The 19089-nt window shown below is 36.3% G+C and overlaps 1 protein-coding gene across 1 annotated transcript in view; it reads right to left on the bottom strand.

Annotated features, from left to right (window-relative positions):
* The window catches only part of Idh3a (isocitrate dehydrogenase [NAD] subunit alpha, mitochondrial), a 187401-nt gene that overhangs the window by 36196 nt on the left and 132116 nt on the right, over positions 1–19089 (bottom strand). The window contains exon 7 of the mRNA XM_090403633.1: positions 13843–13907. Coding sequence (XP_090259759.1) covers positions 13843–13907 — 65 coding nt within the window. The remainder of the gene's footprint in view (positions 1–13842; positions 13908–19089) is intronic.

Genomic DNA, 19089 nt, shown 5'->3' with positions numbered 1-19089 from the left:
GCTGATCTCTTTCTGACAAAAAATATAGTGGGCATTGTATGTTGGACATCTGGAATGGTTGGGGGACATTTGCCATTGTCAATTATGCATGCATTGGAAGCAAAGTGTGAGGCCAGGAGATTGGCCTTTTCTGTAGGTGATGATGCAATGGAGCCATCTGGATATGATAGAGGTGGGAATAGTGTTGGACAGAAGTTACGGCCAATTGATTTGGCAAGAGACCAAAAGGCTTGGCTGCCATTTGGACAGGCTGCTAATTTCCTACTTTTTGATCTTTCGAACTCTGTTTTGGAAGCACTGATTGTTTTTTTGCATTTATTTCGGGCTTGGGTATAAGATCTAAAGGAAGATGGGTTTCTTGATTCGAGCCAGTAATGGTATGTTTCTTAAATATAAAGAGCCAACAGGCTTCATTTTGGCGATTCAGGGGATATTAAATCCCACATTGTTTTAAAACCGAATAAGAAACTCAAAGATTGGAATCTGAGAGTTTCATGCCGAATATAGTATAATAAACTATAAAAGTATCGGCGACTACTAGTGTGAGCTAATGCAAGTAGTCCAAGTACATAGTACAAATTCGAGCAACTCGCAGCAAAGGTGGTCAAGTTCTGATCGCTATTCTTGGTATTTTCCATAATGTAAAACACATTTCCTAGGAAATGTATGCTGTTATTACATTATGGTGGGAGGTCACTACCCAGACCAGTTTCAGCCTTTATTGAGGCTTCATCATTGGACTACTTGCATTAGCACACACTAGTAGTTGCCGATACTTTTATGGTTTATTATACTATATTCGGCACAAAACTCTCTGATTCCAATCTTTGAGTTTCTTATTCGGTTTTAAAACAATGTGGGATTTAATATCCCCTGAATTTAAATAATGGTATGTTTGGTTTTTCATTTGTACAGCCTTGGCGCATCTTTTGGAAAAAACCAAGGTTTAGTTAGAGAATGGCAGGTCAGAGTACTGTGGGGAATGTATGATTCCATGCCAGTGAGGATTACTTTGGTTCAGTATGAGTTCAGTATATGTGTTTCGGTTGGAAGGTCGGAAGCAATAGTCTAACCATGGGAATGAGGTATAAAAGTTGTGGGTTGTCCCACTTGGCACTGTTATAATGCCAAACTACTCTAGTATGGGAGTGGCTGTGTAAGCGTTGTTGCATGGGGGAGGAGACGAGCACTAGATTATGGTCAGAATTGCCTAGCCAGCTCTCTACATTCACTGTGTATTTGGAAGGGTTATTGGTCAGGAAGAGGTCTAGGGTATTTGGAGAGTGGTTTGGGTTATCAGGTATTCTGGTTGGCATCTGAATTAGTTGTGTAAGGTCATTGGTGATGACAAATGTTTCAGCATCTCTGCCTGCAAGTTCTGTACAGCTGGAGGATGAAAGCCAGTTGGTGTTGTGGACATTAAAATCTCCTAGGAGAATGATTTCGCTGTTGGGAAAGTGGAAATGGAGAAAGTCAATTTTTAAGGAGAGGAAATTGAAGAGCTCAGATTGTTTGGTTGCATTAGGGGAGAGATAGAGAGACAGCATATGAATTTGACTGAGTTGGGTAGGGATATTTTCATCCAAAGAAGGTCAAAGTTGGAGAGTGGTTCTAGGCAATTCTAGGTTGGATGCTCTCTTGAAAGGTATGTTGGAGCGGATGTATACACAGACGGCACGCTTGGGTCGAAAGGAGTTAAAAAGTGTGTAATTTGGTAGACTGCAGGTGGTGGTGGATACTATTAAGTTTGGAGTTTAGGCCATGGATGTTGGTGAAGTGGATTTGTAGGGTTTTTTTGAGTCATATGTTTGACCGCAGGAGTCTTGCACATTTTCTATGCAGTGCCTGCATACTGGTCACCATGGTGGCAGCTAGTGGCATCACTTGACTTTTGCACCAATTTAGCTTATCTGTAGTCGATGGTCCAGCTGTAGTCACCATTTTGACATTTTTCTGAAAGTTGTCTTGTTGATTGCTGTTAATAGTTTTGATGTGCTCGTAAATGTGCAAGTCACTTTTACGAGGCATGGAAAGTTCATTCCATCCTTTTTTTGTTTACAGGTCCAAAACAATGGCACTTGACGATGACAGTGTTGAATTTTTTGTTTTTGGATTCCATCGAGTCGTGCACCATTGATGTGATTATTTCACAGAATTCATTCTTGAATTCCATGAAACTTGAACTCCGCGAAAACTTGCGTTGATGATTGTCAGTTGTGATTCGAGCTTGGTTTCTAGTGCTCATATTTTGGAGGAAAGAGTTTCATTCATAGCACTGATGTGCTGTTCAAGATTTTCAATTCGTTTGCCTAAGTTCAGAAGCTGTTTTACAGATGGGAGGCATAGAAATAGGGCTGGTTAAGGTCAATATATATCTTGTGCACCTATTCGTCCATTTTTGCAAGGAAGCGTGTATCCAGTTTCAACAGAATTCGCACATTATACCTTTTTCTTTATCGCTGATATCAATTTTGCAGCTTCGGCACTTTATGGGTTTGTCAGCAATCGATGGCACTATGCTGGCGAGACAAGGGGTGCTTGTTTGTTGTTGGTTTTTGTTGCTCCCATCTTTGCTTTGCACAGTAGGCATAGTGGGTACTTGCACGTGGCTGATTTTTAGATCAAAATATAACTTGTTAATGCACTAAAAGTAAAATTTCTGTTTGATGTTTAATTTGAATGGGAAACTCTTGCAATAGCAATAAAATGCAAGAACACTAGTTTATAGTAGATTACTCACAGATGCCATCTGGTGTATGAAGATGTATCTGTATGGAATCGATATTTTGGATAGACTATCTTGTCAGAAAAAAAGAACACAAAAAGTACATATTGTACAGACAAGCAAAAAGCAGACTAGCACAATAAGACCATTTCATCAGATTGAAGAGAGCAAGACTACTTCACAAATTCTAGTTTAAATCAGCAGCACTGTTACTGGAAGCAGCACAAGTTCTACAGAACCCAGTTAACTACAAAAAGCATTGATAGTGTGACCTTGCATGTGTTTGGCACACTGCTCTATCTTCTCATCACCATTCATAGCAGAAATTGCCACAAAGAGTACCACTGTCACCCTCCATGAACGTAATATAACTATCCTTCTTCATGAGGTAATTTCATTCCCTATCTTTGCTATCAGAGGTACTTGTTAAAGTGCCTCTGATAGAGTTGACTTCAGCACTGGCAAAAAAGTTGGCTAGTAAATAATTAATTTTAGCCACTAAATTATTTATTTGCATTCCAGTTTCCATAGTTTTTTGTTCCAGAAACTTTGACATGAAGTTACACATATTTTTCTTTTCAACCCCCCCCCCCCCTGTAATTTTCTTCTGTTATGTTTCCCATGATTTTCTTTTTGTCATATTTCCTGCCATTACCTGTCTCCTTCAGCTGGTTTTTAGCCAAAAATATGTTATATTTTTATTAGCATCATTAAATTAAATGGCACTATGTATTGATACTAAGCTAAATACTAAAAACAAAGGAAGAAGAAAATGAGGTGGAAACAACAAAATGATTTCAAAGAGAAATTAACAGGAAGTATAAATGTCATGTAATGAATATACCTTCAGATATGAAGGAAAGAAAGAAAAAGAAGGAAGCAGAGAAGAAAGAGAAATAATGGTTTTGGGAATTGGCAGAGAATATGTTAAGCAGGAAAAATGAAAACCATGACTGGAAGAAAGGTTCACTTTTTGTTCCTCTGGCTAGAATATGAAGTCTTCTCCAGAAGACTTCATAATCTTGGGTGATACTAAATTTAAGATGGAAGAAAATGGAACAAAATACTGATAGTGCAGAATTACTGCTTTAAACTGTTCTAATAGAATAAGATTATGAGACCTGTTCTATTAGAACAGAGTGAATTTTTCCCCTCCATATTTATTTATTCATTTTCCACATAAATAGCAACAATTTGTGTAGATTTTGAGCATATACTGTAATCTTGTTGAATGACTTGCCATTTCAGTTTTGTATATTATATATGTTTTGGTTTCTTCCTCTGGCTACAGTTACTACAATGTTCTTTGACTCTAGCAAACAAAATATACAATATTTAATCTTTAAAAGGTACCTGTGGCATTAACTATAACCAACAAACCAACAACCGATAATCACAGTAATTAACTAATGAAGGTACAGATAATAAATTTAGTTTAATCCTTTATCTAAGTGTAAGCAAACAAAGTTTGCACCTGAAGTATCTTCAGGAGTGAGGCAACTTGTGGTAAAGGTGGACTAAGCTCTCATCACTTGTCTTAGTATCTCCCATAATGCAAAGCAAATCTCCTTGCGTACATGTAATGTTAAGGAAAGGGCCACTACCCAGACCGGTTTCGACCTTTATAGAGGTTTCGTCAATGGGAGCCAGACCCAGAGGTGGTGATACTAAGGTGGAAGCAATGGAGAAGTGATATTTACCTATACGAGTTTCCAAAAGGTGTCTCACCTTATTATTAAATTACTCTGGATTAGAGAAAGATTTTGAAAGTTTTTTCCCACTTGGTTAATCCTTTATCCAAGTAGATATTTCATATTTATGTTATCAAGTCTTTAATTAATAGAGTACACAATGTATGCTCCTCTCACTCAAGCTTATAACAGAAACTTCTCACTAGCAAAATCTTAATGGAATTAAATGGTTATAACCCTCATCAAATCGAGCAGATAGCTGACATCCAATCCCTTATATTTCTGGTATCTTTGAACCTACTGGTAGAATTTTGAAGAAGTATCACCTTATTCCCACATATTTTCCTATCAACAAAATTTCTCATCTGTTTTCAACCGACTTCTGTATCATTAGTTGGTTTTTACCAGATTCCTTGTGAATGTAATCTGACACACTTTGTGCAGACAGGCCGTTCTGTAGAAAACAGAATTAAAGAATATCAGTATTACACTGAATATGTGAAACAGTCTAGTCTGGCACAGCAAAGTACTCACACTAAACACAGTATCCAATGGGATGAAGCTTGATGTCGAAAGTTTTTTTCACTTGGTTAAACTATAAATTAAAGATGCTAAGAAATTATATTCTTGGTTTCATCCTTTATCCAAGTGTAAGCAAACAAAATTTGCACCTGAAGTGATTTCAGGTCTGGGCAATTTGTATATAGAAGCAATGACTTTACGTCACATACATTAGTACCCCATAATGCAATGCACATATCCTTACAGAAGTATAATGCTATGCATTATGAGAAGGGACACTATCCAGATCAGTCTCGACCTTTATTGAGATGAAAAAGTAAAGGGGTGCTCATCATAGGCCTAGAGTAGTTAGTAGGGGGGGGGGGTGCAAAAGAGCAAGATAGTATTAGGAGAAAGAAAAGACAAATAGATAGATAGTATAAGGGATAAAGAAAAGGCCTCAGCTCTTTTATGTCATCATATAGACAAAGACTATCAGTTTTTCCTTTTTCAAAAATCTCATATAGATGAACAACCAAAAGACCAATTGAAACTAAAGCAGCACAAAGATGACTGATACCCGGGTGGTCAGCCTTATCTGAGTTAACTGCCTGAGTTGGCCCTTTCTGCCTAGGATTACTCTCCAGTCATCCCTGCAACTGACCAACTGAACTGAATTAACATAAGAATTGACATTGAACTAAGAGGATGGAACCATTTAAAAAACCTCTCATAGTAAAACTATCCCCTGGAATATTGCATAATGTGGAGGTCTACATTACCTAGCCAAAAATTTGATATTTCCTAGAGTGCTTCTTTCTAAATACAAAAATCGTCTGACTAAACCATAAAATTTCCACAATACAATATTATAAAGCATTTGTATGTCACAGTGCTGGTTTTCAAATCCATGTTTCTTCATAATCTTCCATAAATAGTATTTTAATTCATCAATTATAGAAATCAAAATTCTCTTCCAGCTGTTGACAGGTGATGGGTGCTGCAAAAAAATAACCTGCTCTATTGTAAGTAATGGAGTGCTCAATACATTACATAATCTGTTCCAAATATGAAGGACAAAAGGGCAGCTGTAGAATGCATGTTCTACTATTTCCAATTGGTAACAGATGTCACAGATTGGATCTCTGATGTTAAAGTACCCCAATATTGAAACTTCCATAAGTTATGAAACAAAGTGTTGTTGTCAGTACCAAAATGTGGAAGTTTGTGGCAAAAGGGATTAAAGATTTCTTTATACAAATTTTACTCTTTTTTAATGGAAAGAATGTCAATGCCAGAGTGTTGTAGCAGTCTTAGAGTTAAGCACAGAATGTTGTAGTATTCAGGACAATCTCAGCTTTTGGATCTTTATAATCATATTACTCCAAACAGGGATAGATGAAAATCCAGGTAGTACAGGAGAAGGTATGCATGTGATCGGTCTGCTATACTTTATCGATTTTTGAAGTTGTATTGCTTAAATAGCAGAATTTTAAGACTGGAAGCCCAAATTCTTCATGCTGCTTTGATAGTTGAAGAAATTCCTTTTTAACTTCTTGGTATTGGCTGGACCAAAAAAAAAAAAAAAGTGCACAAACTGACTATATAATTGCTTTTCTCTAGCTTCTGTGATTCTCTGATGTTTATTATGCACAACTGAGCAGGGAAGATTATGGTTTTGATGTTCTTGCATATAAGTTCTTGAACGGTGATATTAGGTAAGTGGAGAAGGGAATTCCAAGTATAATGAGGGATTCTCTCTTAGGGGTTAGTCCAAAGGGAATGCCTCCAAGATCCCACTTTCCAAAACCTTTTAATTTTGTCTTGTCTGTGTTAGTAGTTAATCCACTGATCTTGCTGAATTTTTCCAAAATACCAAAAAAGATGTATATGGAATCATTATCTTTCAAAGTGACCACTACATCATTGGCATATGCTAATACTTTATTTCCTTCATAGCCGAAGGACCTATTATTCTCATACAGCACGTGTATTGTCGACTTCCTGTAAGAAAGGTTCAAGAACCAATGCAAAGAGCAATGGACTAAAAGGGCAAACTTGCTTGTCATCTTTCTGAATTTTGACCAGGTCTGACGGAACTTGACTAGAAGGCAGGTAGTTGAACTGGCATACTCTCCTTTGATAATGGATAGCAGCTTTTTACCCACACCACTTTGCTAGAAGATGTGGGACAAAAAGGAATGCCAGATATTATCAAGTGTGATTTCTATTAGGTCTCAGAATGAGGACAGTATGGCTTGCTGCAAATTCACTTGGTATGTGTCCTGACAAGAGAAAAGAATTCAACAGTATAACCAGAATGGGAAGAATAAAATCCCAGGCCTCATAGTAAGGTTCTATCCTTAGACAATCAAGACCATCAGGTCCAGAGGATTTTCTTGCCTGGCATTCTTTATAAGCTGTGGTAACTTCAGATGCTATAATGAGTCTGTAAAGTCCATCTTGGATATGAACAGGAAAGCCATTAATGTTCCAAGAGTTATAATTTCCCACAGCACTACTGTTTTCAAACAGATTTTTGTAGTGTTGTTGAAAGGAGTCAAGGATGATTTAAGTGGCAGATGTCTTCACCGTGAACAGAGATTTGAGTGATAGTACTTCCTTTACAGAATTTAGTGAATTGTCTATTGATGAATGCAGCTGAAGGGCTATCGGCTAAGTGATGATGTATTCTTATTTTAAAATTTCTGTCTTCTACTTATTTCTACCTTTCCACTTCTATCTCTATGTTAATTTTTCTAATGATGTTGCTAGATTCTATACGATTGTGTTGGTTTGCCATGAACCAGCTTCTCTCTTTATACTGGTTCTTCTACTTTTTTTTTCTTTTGAGGAAAGAATGTTCCTTTCCCCATTCAATCATATTCTGTTTTACTGCTTGTTCGAATTTTACCCACATATCCCAGTTCCAGGTAATATTATTCCAATTTGAACAGAAGGTCTGGAATTTGGTTGAAAAGATCAATGGAAAAATTGGTGGATGTCTCCATGGTCCGAAACTGATCTCTACTTGTTTCAGCAGTAGAATTTAAGCAGAACTGGATTATGATATTATATATTGATGTCAACATACCAGCTTTGTTGAATCTGTTATCTATTTCCAAATTTAATTTACTACATTCATTAAAAAGAGTGCCTAAGATATTTTCAATGCTTCTGCCTATTTTCATTGTCTTTGTCTTGTTATTGCTGACCTTCATACCACATCTATTACAACACTTATTCAATTTAGTCAGGGAATCTTGCAGAATTATAGAAGATTTATTTAGAAGTATAACATCATCTGCATAAAGCAAAGAGCTGAGATTAACGCCTCCAATTTTGATATCAAGTTTAATACCACTTTGCTTCATAATGTGATCCATATAGATAATGAATAACAGAGGGGATAATGTACATCCTTGCTCACACCAGATTTATGTACTTCCTTCAATTCTAACTGCTCACTTACAAATCAAATAAAGACTAAGTATTGCTTGATATAATGCCACATTGACACCATACAGCTGTAGGGTTTGAATAGCTTCTCTCTTGACACCTTGTTGTATGCCTTTTCCACATCTACAAAACTTAAATACAGATCTATGATATATTCCCATGATTTCTCAACCATTTGTCGTAAAGTGAAAATCTGATCCTGAGAGCCTCTATTTGGCCTGAATCCAGCCTTGCTCTTCATCAATCTTTCCTTCTACAATCCTTCTCAACCGTTTCTCAAGTATACTTGCATATATGTTACCAGGAACACTGAGTAGAGAAATACCTCTGTAATTCTCAAATTCAGTATTATTTCCATTTTTATATATGGGTACTATATAAGAGCTCTACTCCAATCAGCTGGAATTTGTCCCTCTGACCGGGCCTTCTGAACTGTGCAGTGCAGCCACTGTGAGACCTTTACACCTCCATACTTGAACATTTCTGGTCGAATATCATCTACTCCCGCTGCCTTTCCACATTTCAGGCTTTTGATGGCATTTTCTACTTCAAGTATGGATATGTATTCCTGACTGCATGCCTGTTGAGTGTTTTTTTTACCACTGTGCTGTTACTGCTTGTTTCATTTAGAAAATTTTCAAAGTAATTACTTCATATATCAAGGATATTTTTTTCTCCAGTTTTCATGTCACCTCTATCATCTCTAATTCCTTTTATAGCACACATTTTCCCCTCATTTCTGAGCTTTTTCAATTGCCTCCAGAATATTTTGCAACCCTTTGGATATTTATTTTCTATATCATTATCAAAGTCTTCCCACGACTTTTGTTCAGCCAGTTTTACACAGCATTTAGCTTTCTTACATTTGTCTCTGTATTCTCTAAGAGCACAAGCTGACTTACTTGCCAGGAACTTTTGACATGCTTTCTTCATTTCCTTCACTGCCACTTTAACTTCCTGTGTCCACCATGGAGTTCTGATTTTTCTATTCTTGCAGACAATCTGACCACATGCCTCTCTGGCTGAATCAATCAGGGTTTTCTTCAGGGCTTGCCACTGAATCTTCAAAGTTTGGTTCCTGTTCTCAAACTTTTTCATTTTTTCTTCAATCATGTTTGTGTATTTTAGCCTACAGTTCACATCTGAGAGCTTCTCAACTTTTATTTGCTTTAAAACTTTCTGACATGTTCTTCTTTTTAATATGAAATTCAATTTTATCCTGCTCAAGACTAAATAGTGATCACTTCGAATTTCAAATCTTCTGTACAGAGTAGTGTTCTGTACCAGTGAGAAAACATCACTATCAACAATAACATAGTCAATGAGACTTTTCTTATTCCTTGCCTCTTCTCTCCATGTGAATTTGAGCACATTTTTATGTTGGTACATTGTATTAGTAATAACCAGTCCATGTCCTGAGCAGAAATACAACAGGTATTTGCCATTATTATTAATGGCAAAAATTATTATTATTGCCTGAAGTGTCTTCATTTGGCAATCTGCAACCTTCATCTTTACAGTTTTTTATTACTCTTTCTTCTTTTAGATGTAGTTCCCTTAACACATCTTTTAATTTTTTTTTTGTTTATCCTCAATTTTTTGTATCAATTCATCTTTCTATTTTGATGATCCTGTCTGCAAATTAAGTTCTTTCAGCTGTCTTCCTTGCTTTTCTGTTTCTTCTCCAGTTTCTCCTTGTAGAACAGTTTCATGTGGTTGCATTTCATCTTGTATCTGTTCAGTTGTTATACTAGATTCAATATTGGTAAATTCAACCGATGTTGTTGCATCCATATTTGACCCGAAAAGTAGCCTTTCAGTTCTGGAATGTTGGGGCTAATTTTTGGCTGATTTGGGTGTGCACTTTGTGATTTTACCAAGTGGAGTTTTTTAAAAGTGCCATCTTGACTAGACTGAATTGGAAGATCTGGGAACTCTTCTTTATGCCTTTCTGATATATATATATATATACACATATATATATCAGAAAGAGTAGTACGTTTCATATATACAGGGTGTTCGGGATAAATTTGACATTTTCGTAAGGAAAAAGAAAATCTTCTTTGTATCTATTAAATTTAATGAATTGACAAAAAAACATTACAGGCAGAGTTAATTACAATACTATCAACAAGATTTACTCAAAATAACCACCATTAGCATCGATCACAGCTTCAATTCTGCTTTGGAACCTCGAACAAGCTGATGCTACAGTCTCCCTGGGAAGGGCCGCAAAAACTGTTTTAATTTTATCCATTAACTGGGCTTTTGTATTACTGGAAGTGCGATTGGTGTCTTTTTCAACTGCGCCCCATACAAAATAATCCATGGGGTTAAGGTCTGGGGAGTTTGGAGGCCAAACATTTGGACTGGTGAAGTCGTAGAAATTTTCAGACAACCATTTTTGACTTTTCCCAGAGGTGTGGCAAGGGGCCGAATCCTGCTGCCATACATACGGCCTACCATTGGCTACCCTTGTTATCCAGGGCTTGACTACAGTTAGCAACTCCACGAACAAAGCCCGAATTCCAATGCCAGGGTTCTTCAACACCTGTTCCTGCAGATTTGCGAGGAATTCTGCTGTACGAACGCAATCAGATCGTCTGCTAGGGATCTTTCTTCTTGCTACATCCTCGTAGTCACCATTGCAAGTCTCTAGTTCATGCCTGATTGTTTTTACTGTATTCAGGGAGCATTGGGCAGCAGTCGTAATATCCTTATTTTGATGGCGGGCACGAATCATCATGATACAAGTTATTCTCTTCCATGATTCAGGTGGGTTCCAGCTATCCATCCTTTCTGACATCTTGTATATGAATGAAGAAGGGTCCAAACTTTTAAATGAAGAGAAGTGTGTGTTAATACATGTAACTTACGGAAAAATATAATTAATTATAAATATGTCAAATTTATCCCGAACACCCTGTATATATATATATATTGTTCTAATTTCATCTACTGGTGTTCCCACTCTTTCAGCAAAATTATGAAAGGACATGTGTCAACGCGGTGTTCAAAACTTTTGCATTTCTGACAGGGTTTGAGACACTGATTAGTGATATGTCCGATCTCCATGCAGTTGAAACATTTAGATTAGCCATTAATTATGATTATAGGAACTATAATGCAGCCACTGCCTCTGGATAGTTTACCATAACTTGGGTTGTACCGATGCTGACAAAATTTGGTACAGGTGTCATCATACCCATTGTGAGGGTGACCTCACCAGAAAAACAGTTTGATTCTTCACCTGATAAGCCTTTTCATATGTTGCTAATTTTACTCCGTTTCAAGATTGTCTTTATAAGAATTTCGTTACTGTTCTCTATATATTCTATTGCAAATCGTTTAATTTTTACTGTTTTAACCTGGCTTCCCACCATTACGTGGGAATTACTAAGCTGCCTTCAAGGAATTACTAAGCTGCCTTCAAAAGCAAAACTCTGTAATAGTTTAGCCCTTGTTTCCACATCCTTAACTACAATTAAATATTTCCCTCCACCGTACGGGGTGAAAGAATAAAATCTTGCTAGCACCAACTATCTGTTTTAAAACCTTAGTCATCTGTCTTGCTTCTTCACATCCTGGAATTCAATTCCTAGACTTTGCACCCTTGAAGGAATTCGTACTATTATCTCAAGTGGGGAAAAGACTACAGCCTCCACATTTGATTGTAAGAGAAGAAAAAAAAATTTTCAGTCACAAGACTGAGAATTAAATAATCACGTGATATAGAAATAATTCTACACCACAAGCAAATGCTCTATTTGAGCTACTATAAAATGGCAGCCGTGATACTGCCAAAAGTAATTCCATAATGCAGCTATTAACTGCACTATCAGCAATATTAAAATTTACTTAAAAAAACCAGTGTTAGTGGGGACAAAACCACTTCTAGCACCAGTAGAATAACATGAAAATGAAAAACAAATAAAAGAAAACCAAAGTGCTAATCTCAGGTGGTATGGTCACTTAAACAGAATGGGCGAAGAAAGATTAGCAAAACAAACGTTCTCTGCTAGGTTGGCAGCAAAACGACCCAGAGGAAGACCAAGATATAGGTGGATTGATATGGTACAAAGCGCTTTAGATGATAGAAATATAAGATCTGATAATGTTGGAGTCTTGACAAGTAACAGACTGATTTGGAGGAAAATTGTAGATAAGAAGTTAGTAATGATGTAATTTTTTTCATGTAGTACTATCATATCCTGTACACCCCTTGAGAGTACATGGCAGGAATTTGATGATGTTGAAATACTTATTTTTCCAAAATTCCAAGATGTCATCAGTGGGAACCACATCCAGGAGTGATATCAAGTCTGAAGTAATTAACAAGTCATATTTCCATATACAAGTAGTCAAAAGTGTCATACCTTATTGCTAAAAATACTATGGATTAAAGATAGATGCTGCAAGTTTTTTCACTTAGTTATACTATAAATTAAAGATGCCAAGAAATTATATTCTTAGTTTCATCCTTTATCTAAGTATAAGCAAACAAAGTTTGTGCATGAAGTAATTTCACAACTGAGCTACTTGTATATAGAGACTAATGATTTCTAACTTCTGCATTACTTCAACCTTGGTATCACTCCTGGGTCTGGCTCCCACTCATGAGACCTCAATAAAGGTCAAAATCAGTCTGGGTTGTGGCCCTTCCCATAATGCAGAACATTATACATAGACATAAGGATATGTGAATTGCATTATGGGATACCAAGGCAATTGATGTGAAGTCATTAGCCTCTATACACAAGTAGCCCAGTCATTAAATTACTTCATGCACTTCCTTTTTTTGCTTACACTTGGATAAAGGATTAAACCAAGAATATAATTTCTTGGCATCTTTAATTTATGGGATGAAACTCGTCTTCTCCATAGAAGAAGTTTTAAATATGAATGCCTTTTCAAAGAAAGTTGTGAAGCCCTTTTACATCAGCCTAAACTGAATTGGAACAATTTTCTCTCTCTCTCCCAAGTTTGGTAGATTCTCATTTTATATAAACATCAAAAATAGTTTTATTATTTATTAATATATTCATTTCTAGCTTGCAACTGTTTTTAACTGGTAAACCAATTGTTGTAATGCACCTTGTATTCCTGTTCTTTGATTTGCTTGTTTCTACATGCTGATCATGTATTGTTATTTTCAGTATGAAATATCTGTACTTTCATTAAAGTCAATTGCTGTAGTTATCATGTAATTTGTTATTTTGAAATATACAATATTGTTATACTTACGATTCTCTCTCTGATTTACATAAACATTTTTGGTATTCATCATATGATGTAAAGATTATTTGACTGTTTGCAGAAAAAGGATTTAATAGCATTAATACATTTCTGAAGTAAATTAAAAAAAAAAACACCTTAATTTACATATAATACATACAAACCATTTTAATTATCTGTATACCTCTCACTGCCTGAATATTAAACAACTTATCTAAAAATAGCACTTACCTCAAAATATCCCCATATAAATTTGGCATGACCAAAATATCAAATTTTGAAGGATCTTGAACCATCTGAAAGAGAGAAAATATTTTCATATGAAGAATGAAACAATAAAACAAAATGATAACATTGCAATATCCTCTGTATTTTTTTTTTTTTTAGAATGAAACATGTTGGCATTCATCCTGCACTTGCACGTGCCTACACTACTATATTAAGTCAAGCAGACGTGCTTTCCCAGAGTCAAGAGTACACCTATATTGTCAAGTAGTAAATAGCAGAGAACTTGACTTGAAAACAGGAGTCATCAGAGAATAAAGGTAGTCCACCTCTTCACAAGAGTAATAAAAGTACATATGCCCAAAATCAACTATATTCAACATATCATCTTATGAAATGTAAGGATTACACTTCAGGCACAACCCCAAGGGAAAAAAGAGCAGAAGGTGGTACAGAAATCTTGATAGTCAATGTGAAAATATCAACCACCAGCTGAGGTTAGTAATAAACCATGCAAAGAACTGAACAGTCTTGTTCTCTGTGAAATAAAAACTGCAACTAAAAAACATATGGGATGATTCTGAAGATCTGGAAAGTGAACATAAGAACATTATAAAAGCTAACGGCATAAATCGATCAAGATTGATGTCATTCCAGAAAGTCATTATGAAAATCTAAGGATAAACAGAGTTATAGTATGCTCACAGACGAGACCCTTTGACACTTCTGCGCATGTCAACAGGAGGAGAATCCATTCCGATAATAGGATAATCAGTCCATATTGTGGGATGAGTTGTTTATTATTACATGTCAGAAAATTAACTTCTCTTTTATAATCATTGTAGTTAACTATGTTGCTTGTATAACAGTTGGAAAATTTTAACTATAAAGCATGTGATTTCACGTGTTGGCGACCAATTCGTACGTCCTTCATTTCTTTCTCCCCTTCAGCGTGAATCGACTATTCTTGGCAAGTCGCCAATCAGAGACCTACAAACTGAGGGCGTACTATAACCCACATGATGACACCTAAGAGGAAGAGAGGACTGAAATTGCAAGAAATTTGGATGTCCTCTCAAACATCACTACTATGATGTTATAAGCCTCAGTCATACAAAAATAGGACAATGTTGCATGATGCATATCCATGATATGCAAAATACCTGTTTTAAAAACTTGATGCAATATCTGACTTGTAATGTATTATTTATAATTTCTTCTAAGTTTATCTTCATGATGCCAATATTATAAACTTGATTAAATTACTTTACACATCAGTCATGAGTTGATTAATATTTATGGCTATAAAATATTTGTAAGTTTGTGACAAATCTAAAGTCGATGTGATTTCCTGATCTGATAAACATTTAAATTTAGGATTAATTTATTCTCTTAATACTTAGCAGTAGATTTCAATCTGCAGTTATAAGTGTTGAACTTATCTAAGTTAGGGAACAGTTAACAACACCTAACTGGTGATTGATGATTTTAAACAGCCTCCAGTATCTCTTCACTGGATGCTCTCTTGTACTCACTATGCTGTGCTCTCTTGCACAGTTGACAACTGCTGTCATTCTCGCAGTATCTAACACTACATTTTTAAGTAATTCATTATGAGAAGATTTGCATTAATAATAAATAAAAAGGTTTTAGCTCACAGATGTTTTTCATTAACACTAGATGCATTTCTTTGATGTTTTGCTGTTTATATGGCTGAGAGCATCTTCAGGAGGATATTTAATTTAGTTAAAAACGCTACGTTTCCTAATAGCTGCTATTTCTATAAACTGAAAAGACTGGAATAATAGTTTAATCACATGCATTATTATTAGGCATGTTACATGCAGTCTCCATACTGTTATATAAACTCTGTATGTCATTGTTGGCATATGAGAGGTCTTGAATGTTACTTAATGATTTTCAAATGTTGTGAAGGATCTTGGAAGACTACTTCTTGAACAAGCTAATACTATATATTATAGATTGAAATATATATATATATATATTTTTTTTTTTTGGTTTAAGCCAATAAGAATACAATTTGGTCGGCTAAATCCCAAATTGCCAGACAATCCTCGTTCATTCAGTATCCAGGTAGATACCCAACAAGGTGCACCATGAGAAGGTGAGGATTGGACATTAGGTCAGAAGCCCTGGTCGGTTCTCCGCATTCCTTTAAAGGCTATGTGGAGGTCTCGTCTCAGTTATACAGCTTTGACCCTTAAGAATTGAAGGAAGTATAGGAAGGTTAAATCTGGTGTGAGACAAGGATGTACATTATCCCCTCTGTCATTCATTATCTATATGGATCACATTATGAAGGAAAGTGGTATTAAACATGATATCAAAATTGGAGATGTTAATGGCTCTTCGCTTTATGCAGACGTTATACTTCTAAATAAATCTGATACAAGTCTGCAAGATTCCCCGACTAAATTGAATAACTGTTGTAATAGATATGGTATGAAGGTCAGTAATAAAAAGACGAAGACAATGAAAATAGGCAGAATCGTTGAAAATGTCAACTGCGTTGTGAACGGAGAACCTCTGGAACAAGTAAAACATTTCAGCTACTTAGGCACGATTTTTAGTGAAGATGGTAAATTCAAGATGGAAACAGACAACAGAATCAACAAAGCTGGTATGCTAGGAAGTCAACTGAATAAATTTATATGGAATAAGAGAGAAATTAGTCGGAACACTAAACTAGCAGTGTTCAAACCAGTTTTGACTTATGGATCTGAGAGCTGGGTCAGAAGTAAAACACTTGACCAAAGACTAGAGACTGCAGACTAGAAACAAGCACACACGCCCTGAACTAAATAATAGTGGAAAGCAATTCAAATTGTGACTGAAAGAGATCTAATGAAATAACCATAAAGTTAATCTGGAGAAATCAGGCAGTCATGTCTCAAAATAGCAGTCTCCCAGATCTTCGGCAAATTAATGCAGCCATACTTGTCGGTGTTGGGAGAATGCTTTATAGATGATGCTGATTCTATAGTCTTTCAGAGCTATAATAACTTCTATGTAGTCTAAGTGTTTTCCTCCATCTAATCCTATGCGAACTAGTATTGAGAGTATGGCGTGCAGATTCCAACTTGCCAAACAGTTGATCATAAATGTAAGTTTTGTGTTGTTCATGGTGGATGTTAAATGATCTAACAGTCTGTCCAAAGTAGGCTAAACTGAAGGCACAAGGAACTTTATACAATCCAGGATGTGCAAGAGAATGAAACTGATCTTTAGAAAAATGGAGAAAGGTAGCTAGATGAATGAAAGGTTTGAAAGTGGCACAAAATCATATTTGCGGAGAACTATTTTTTTATGATGTAGCCTTAATATATGGGATACGTACAGTATTTTATATGGGCTTTAGCCATTGTCTAAAAAAAAAGGTGTTGTGAAGGTCCCTGAGCTCAGATTCAAGAGATGAATCATTTGAACAAATGGCCTTGGCTCACTAAGTAAGTGTTTTGAGGATGTCATACTGTTGAGAGGGGTGGTGGTGGCATGATTGCTTATTTAAATACCTTCCTGTATGAGTGTGTTTTCTGTGAATGGAAAATAATAAGTCAGAATGTAACCAGTGTTTCTAGAAAGGGGAGACATTTGTTATTTTCTTTATCTATGGTAAACTTTATTTTAGGATACAGACCGTTAAGATGTGCTAAAAATGTATCTGACATGTATGGACCATGAGGCTAAATAGCAAACCCAACATAGAACAGCCAAACTATTAGTTTAAATGTTGCTGTGTTAAGTGCTTGGTTTTCAAAATGTTCCATACATATATATATATATACATACGTGTATATATACAGGGTGTTCGGGATAAATTTGACATATTTATAATTAATTATATTTTTCCGTAAGTTACATGTATTAACACACACTTCTCTTCATTTAAAAGTTTGGACCCTTCTTCATTCATATACAAGATGTCAGAAAGGATGGATAGCTGGAACCCACCTGAATCATGGAAGAGAATAACTTGTATCATGATGATTCGTGCCCGCCATCAAAATAAGGATATTACGACTGCTGCCCAATGCTCCCTGAATACAGTAAAAACAATCAGGCATGAACTAGAGACTTGCAATGGTGACTACGAGGATGTAGCAAGAAGAAAGATCCCTAGCAGACGATCTGATTGCGTTCGTACAGCAGAATTCCTCGCAAATCTGCAGGAACAGGTGTTGAAGAACCCTGGCATTGGAATTCGGGCTTTGTTCGTGGAGTTGCTAACTGTAGTCAAGCCCTGGATAACAAGGGTAGCCAATGGTAGGCCGTATGTATGGCAGCAGGATTCGACCCCTTGCCACACCTCTGGGAAAAGTCAAAAATGGTTGTCTGAAAATTTCTACGACTTCACCAGTCCAAATGTTTGGCCTCCAAACTCCCCAGACCTTAACCCCATGGATTATTTTGTATGGGGTGCAGTTGAAAAAGACACCAATCGCACTTCCAGTAATACAAAAGCCCAGTTAATGGATAAAATTAAAACAGTTTTTGCGGCCCTTCCCAGGGAGACTGTAGCATCAGCTTGTTCGAGGTTCCGAAGCAGAATTGAAGCTGTGATCGATGCTAATGGTGGTTATTTTGAATAAATCTTGTTGATAGTATTGTAATTAACTCTGCCTGTAATGTTTTTTTGTCAATTCATTAAATTTAATAGATACAAAGAAGATTTTCTTTTTCCTTACGAAACTGTCAAATTTATCCCGAACACCCTGTATATATATATATATATATGGAAAGGAAAAATATACAAACAGCTGGATGGACTGCAATGGGTTCCCTTCATCCTGTGGATAACTTCTATATGGAACATTTTAAAATGCCAAGCACTCAACACAGCCAAAACTATTTTGCCTCATGGTTGAGACACACTTAAACTGGAGGTTATAGTCCTTTGGAAATTTATCCCCCCCCCCCCCCATACACACACAAAAGGTACAAGAACCTCTTGGAAATGCTTCACAGCAGGGCCATATTTATGCACAGGCACACGATGCTCTAGCTGGGATCCCCCCCCCCCCGGAGAACTCTAGCAACCCAGGTTCTGCCTGCCTCGGGAAAGGTGTAAGTACAGTCCTTCGCAGGACTGCACTTAAGGCATAATGGAAGCTAGTTCTACTGTAGAATGGCCATGGAAATATCTGTAGAAGACATAATGCAGATCTTCTGTGGGAAAGTGGCTGAAGAGAGTCTGGAAGAAATGCGTCATTAATAAACCAAAATTGTCCTTTT

Source organism: Typopeltis vanoorti, chromosome 14, assembly GCF_054136105.1.
Source record: "Typopeltis vanoorti isolate ZY-2024b chromosome 14, IOZ_Tvanoo_1.0, whole genome shotgun sequence".
NCBI lineage: Eukaryota > Metazoa > Arthropoda > Arachnida > Uropygi > Thelyphonidae > Typopeltis > Typopeltis vanoorti.
The sequence above is the reverse complement of the archived record's forward strand: the minus strand, read 5'-3'. Positions and strand labels throughout refer to the sequence as shown.